The sequence below is a fragment of the Camelus ferus genome, chromosome 4, assembly GCF_009834535.1.
Source record: "Camelus ferus isolate YT-003-E chromosome 4, BCGSAC_Cfer_1.0, whole genome shotgun sequence".
Taxonomy (NCBI): Eukaryota; Metazoa; Chordata; class Mammalia; order Artiodactyla; family Camelidae; genus Camelus; species Camelus ferus.
Window position 1 is genome coordinate 11014795 of NC_045699.1, and position 5633 is coordinate 11020427.

At 46.2% G+C, this 5633-nt stretch overlaps 1 protein-coding gene across 2 annotated transcripts; it reads right to left on the bottom strand.

The window, feature by feature from the left end:
- Nucleotides 1–572: 572 nt before the first annotated feature.
- On the bottom strand, nt 573–5326 carry TMEM215 (transmembrane protein 215). Of its 2 annotated transcripts, none has more exons than XM_006192906.3 (2): nt 4156–5326; nt 573–3914 (listed from the first exon to the last, which is right to left on the bottom strand). In XM_006192906.3, the coding sequence occupies exon 2, from the start codon at nt 3855–3857 to the stop codon at nt 3150–3152; it is 708 nt and encodes a 235-aa protein (XP_006192968.1). In that variant the 5' UTR covers nt 3858–3914; nt 4156–5326; the 3' UTR covers nt 573–3149. The 2 variants fall into 2 exon arrangements, with proteins under 2 accessions (XP_006192968.1, XP_014421662.1); XM_014566176.2 differs by lacking the exon at nt 4156–5326 and adding an exon at nt 4007–4051.
- Nucleotides 5327–5633: the final 307 nt, after the last annotated feature.

Genomic DNA, 5633 nt, shown 5'->3' on the forward strand with positions numbered 1-5633 from the left:
GGTTTGGAAGACAGCCTGAACTTAACTGTGTCTGGATTTTGTTTGCCATGATTGCAGTGGAAACTAAATCTTGAAACAGTTGTCTAAATATGCTCCAGCTTGGGTATCTTGGCTGAATTCACACTTTGGAATCAAGAAACAATTTGGAAAAAGAAGCCGTGTGTAATATAAATAGGAATATAGAGCAAGAGAAACTCAGTAGAGAGGATTTCACAAATAAAATGCCTATTTAAAATCAAGTTGAAATGACTATTTGGATTAACAGCCAATAAAAAAATAACCTATACCAACTTAAATTTCTATCTGTCTGAAAGCTCTTAAAGGATACCAGAAGCAACCCTCATGTTGGTCGTGTTGATGTTAACCATTTGCTAGCACTGTTGTTGGAATGAACTGCTCTGCTTTCCTCTAAAGGGCTCAGACCCCTTTGTCTTCTCTTCCACCTCTGTTCAGAAGAATAACAGTTTTACCCTGAATAGCACTTAACAAGTGTAGGTGTGGGGCACTAGGCTACCTGGCTTCACGTTAGGGGATGGGTTGCTTAATATAAGATGTTAAGAAAAATTCACACACACAGTCACAACATTTTATTCTTTTTGGTCAAAGTTAATCCTCCCAGCTCCACACTTGCACACCATTATTTTAGCACTGCAGAAAATTCCCCCAAATACACACTGAGATACTTCAAGTATCTTCAGTAGTACTTGAAAATGCGATAAGATACTTTATATCTCTAAACTAGTAGTTGACTTTGGATTTGGACAGTGGAGTGTGTGTGTGTGCATGTGTGCGTGTGCGTGTGTGTATGAGTGTGTGTGTGTATGTGGCATCAAGGAGTCTGAGCTGAAGAAATCAGAAAGTAACTTTTCCAAACCCAAACCATACCTGACACTACAAGCATCTCTTTTCAGACCCTATGTAGGATTTGCTGAGTCTGTCTTGAACATCTCTCTCTGATGTCTTGCTATCTCCTCACCTCTAAAGATGTCCAGAAATGGCAAACAAATTAAAGAAAGTTTTTATTCCTAAGAGTTAGCCAATAATTTTCACCCTCGTAGAAACATGATTTCCATCTTTCAAAATGCATTAGAATTATTAATAGGTATTGTGATTTTAGGAAACTATTTTCCCTCCATTCCAAAACCGAAGTAAATTACATTTAGTGCAAAAGGATATGTGTTTGACCATTTGGAGACTGTACCAATATTGCAATCTTTTTCCTTAAAAATATTTTACCCTTAACGTTTTCATTTTATTCCCACAAGCGTATTTTGTTGAATAAATACTATTTGGGAATAAAACAAACCTGCTCTCGTACATTTATAAAATTCTTTAGAATAGCAACAAGAATTCAATCACGTTGCATAATTGTTATCATGAATTGCATAACTTTGACATGCATTTTGCTATAACTCATTTTCTGGTAATATATAAAGTGCCTTTGATAGAATACCATAGAATATTCAAACTGGGAGTGAATGATGGAAATAATCTAGTGTAAGTCAGTCCAACTTCTCCCATTTCAGGGGCTGAGGTACAAGAAGATAAAGTTTTCCTAGGATCACACGTCTCACTTCCCAACATTTAAGCCCTACTAAAAAAAATATATACTTTTGATGTTAAATTTGATTGGAAAATTGCAATTTTTAAGGGCATGATTCTTACGACAGAATAATTGCTACACTTAAAGAATTGCAGAATTGGACCTGAAATACACAAAAAAGGTATGCCCAACATTTTTGTCCTCATTTCTCCTTTTGGGAGAAAGTGGCTGAAACTATATGATCATTAAAAATAAATCATCAATCTTTGAAGGATGCAAAGTTATCCTGATTTTCAGGATGAAATATACTACCATTTCTATATATAATTCAGTATTTCTCTCCAGCAGGGATCAAATGGAATTTTGGTTGATTGCCAGTTGAGCAAATAAAATAGGAAACACATTCTAGGATCCCATTGTGATTATTTTTTTCCTTAGCAGCAAAAAATTAAATAAAACAGAACTTTTGTCATGTAATATTCACTGATCAGGTAAACTTAATAAAACTGGGCTTTAGTTAAATCTAGTGGATTAACTCCTGTTTCATTGGCGTTTACAGTTTTGGGGAGTGTTGAACAAATGTACAAACAATGACATTTCCAGAAACTTAACCATTGCATTTCATGTAAATTCTACATAAAGTTTAAGACAAATAGTATTGATGTCATAGTCTTCAGATTTTAAAAGGCATATTAGAATAATAATTACATCTCCCAGAAATGTTAAAGATACTTGTATACATATATAAAATCCATTTTGACTTGATGAAAACAAATTCTAATCTATGAAAATATTATATCAAGTTGTATTGCACCTGATGAAGAAATTATACATGAATGATAGTAAATGCTAACAAACAAACAAACAAACAAAAAACACTTCAGATAAAGACCCGGTAAGTCAATTTAAATGAAGAGTTTAAGAAGTAACATAGCCATCTAAAAATGTTAGTTATTCACACAACTGGTCACACTTATGTTACTTTATTTAAAAATCCCTGATCTTAATATCGTAAAACTCAATTACATAATTCAGCTGTCTTTAACTCCCCTTTCTCCAGTAACCACCACACCTTAGGAGGGACATAGCTATTGTCTTAATATTTTTTTCTTTCAGCAAATAATCAGTGTGAAAAGCTTTCACCAGACAAAAATCATTTCATATAATGAAGCATTGAATTGTTTTTTTCTTTCAATTTCTTCAGACTGAAAACAGCTCAGTTTCCCTATGAATAGTCCATATATCATTTCATGCCTGGTATCTGCAGCCCACTCTGGATTTATCTTGCTTTCAGCAGGGACTGACAGTACTTTTCGGGTCGTTTTACAAAACATCCAACGTGGTTTAAATTGTTAAAAAGCAATTGGAACTGCTTCCTTTCCTACCCACTGCCTCTTCCAGTGTCCTTAATCCCCAACACCCTTCCCTAAAATGTGTCCCCGACATGCCTATTTACATGGCTCTCAGGCACCGGAGGTTTGCACACCCATCACATACCAGATCAATTTCTAACAGTGTGAAGGCTGTTGGAGCAGGGCAGTTTCCTTCCATTGGAAGCTGAGTGTAGTCGTATTTCTATCAACACAGCAGCTCTTGTATGCAAAGCTTAGACTATCGTCTCGTGGTCCCACCTGCCTTGGCTCTGATTGATGTAACAACAGTATCTGTCATAGGGGCTGTTCTGCTTGTAGGAGCAAACGATGATACTGTCCTGGGGCACGAAGAAGATGCTGTCCTCGGGCTCAGGGCGCTCAGACTTGTCCCAGGCTGAGCACTTGACGTCCAAGGCACTGTAGGTGAGGGAACTACCCGAGGGACAGTAGCCATCCAGGTACCTGGATGTCTCCTCCCGATGCCCGCTCTGGACCGGGCTCTGGCATTCTCCTTCCTCTGTGCGTGTGGGGGTGGTGATGGAGCTGGCCATAGGCACCTCGCCCTGCCCTTGGAGGGGAGGCTTCCCCCTGAGGCCCGCCTTCTTAGCCAGCTCATCTGAGCTCCCCTGGCCCGACTCCAGGTCTGAAGGGGTCCGCAGCAGTTCCACCACCTCCCTGTCCTTGGCTTTCCGGAAGCAGGGCAACTTGCGGACCCACAGCAGCTCGTTCTCGGGCCACTTGGTGCACCCCTCGGTCTTCCTGGCCAGGGCGATGGCTGCAATGCCTGGTAAGCAGATGGCGGGCCCTATGGCCAGCAGGGGGATGTTTCCCAGAGTCTCTCCTTTCATCCCAGAGACGGTGAACATGAAGCCAAAGACCAGGAAGACACTGACCAGGGCCACGACCAGCCCAGTCCTCGGGTTAATGTCATCAGGCCGCATCTTTCACTCCATCCAGGTTGGGGCTGCCTGCTGACCAGAGAGCAATGGTCTTCCCTTCTGTCAGAGGTGAAACCACAGTGCGTTAAGAACAAAACAAAACAAAACAAAACACCCAAGTCAATTTCCCACCCACCAACTGCCTCTCTTACTTGTCTCTGACACTCTACTTGTCTGACAATCTTGGTCTCTGTCTGTTTCTCCCTCTGTTTCTGTTGCTGTCTTTGTCTATCTGCCTCTCACTATTGCAACGCCGTCTCTCTCTCATATAGACATCCACCGACTGGGGTCACCCAGGTACCTGAGGTTTCCTGCCGTCTCCCGGGAGCAGGGAAAGAAACCAGTCTGAGTCTCCTTAGAAACCTCCACAGCAGCTGTCCCCTCGGCTCTCTCCCTTGTTTCTGGAAGGGAAGCCTGGCTCTTCCCACTGACTTTGCAGCCAGAAGGTGGGACGTGGGAGCCTGTCTTTCCCAACAGTGCCCGTCGGTCTCCAGGGCTGTGGGAGCCAAGCAGCGGCGCAGCCCAGCGCCCAGCTCTGCGCGCAGAGCGCCGGGTGCTGGAGGGAGGAAGGACTTAGTCTGGGAAAGAGGGAAAGCGGCGCGCGAGCCTGGCCTTGTTACATCACTTTCAGAGCAAGCTCAGAAACAAAGAAGGACGCGCGGGGGCGCGAGGGGATTAGACCCCGGGGAGAGGCCACCTGGGCAGAAGAGGCTGTCCAGGGTCCAGTCACGGTGCTTGGAGCAGCCGGAGTTGGTCCCGCCGCTGCCCGGGAAAGCTGAGCAGGGCAACTGGACCCGCTTCTTCCCAGGGAGGGTCCGGGGTGCGAGGTTCCCGCGGGCCAGAGCCCTGAACTCTGGCCGATTTGCCCACGGGGCAGTCTGGGGCTCCGCGTCCGCTGTCCGAGGGACAGAGGGGCCAGCTGGAGATGTCCCTCGGTGACCCGGATCCTTCTCCAGTTACAGATCTGGGTGACCCGATCTGACCTATAGCAGTTCCCAGGAGGTTCCTCGATCGCCCGCCTCAGAACGTCGAGGCTTTCCGGGGTCCCGCCGCCCGCGGCTGCTCTGGGTCCCGGCTCTGGGTCCGAGCTATGGTCTGGGTCCGGGCTCCGGGCTGTAGCCGCGCGCAAAAGCGCTGTAGCAGCGGAACAGACTGCGTTGCCGGAGCGCACGGGACCAGCGCCCAGGCTGAGTTAGTGGTCAGAAGTGGGTGCCGGGTCTTGCACGAGCCTTGGGGGAGTCACCAGAGACCTTCCCTCTGGTCTTAACAGCTGTAGACCTTGGAGAGGGTGGCCTCGGAGCCCGGATCCCACTCCGACACGGCCGTGGTGCCAGTCATGCCGGCTGGGTCAAAGGAGAAAGGCTCTCCAGTCGCGGGTCCCCCATCCCCGCACTTCGCCTCCAACACCCAGCTGGCGAGGAGGAGGGGCCCACCAGTCCGCGATGCAGCTCCGGCTTTGAGCGATTCTTCCTCTTTTGCTGACGCTGGTGTGGAGAACCTGTCTCCTCCCCACCGCAGCAGGGGGCTGGATTCCTCTGGCCACAGGGGCGCGAATGGCTTTGGCTCGGGTTCTTCAACAAGGCTGCCCATTTAGAGTAGTTGGGGAATAATGAGGAGGAACAGGATGGCGGGTAAGGAGAGGGGAGAGGGAGGGAAAAGTGCCTTCTTTCATGCTCAGGCCCTGCCATGGTGGAAAGAATTTTGACATCTAGGCCTTCCCCACTTAAATTAGCCGCGTGTTCCTGGACAAGTGACTTAACCTCTCTGAGAATCAGTTGA

Bases quoted from the DNA above. Each gene is read 5' to 3' on its own strand.
- TMEM215 (XM_006192906.3), bottom strand. From the start codon at position 3,857: ATGCGGCCTGATGACATTAACCCGAGGACTGGGCTGGTCGTGGCCCTG.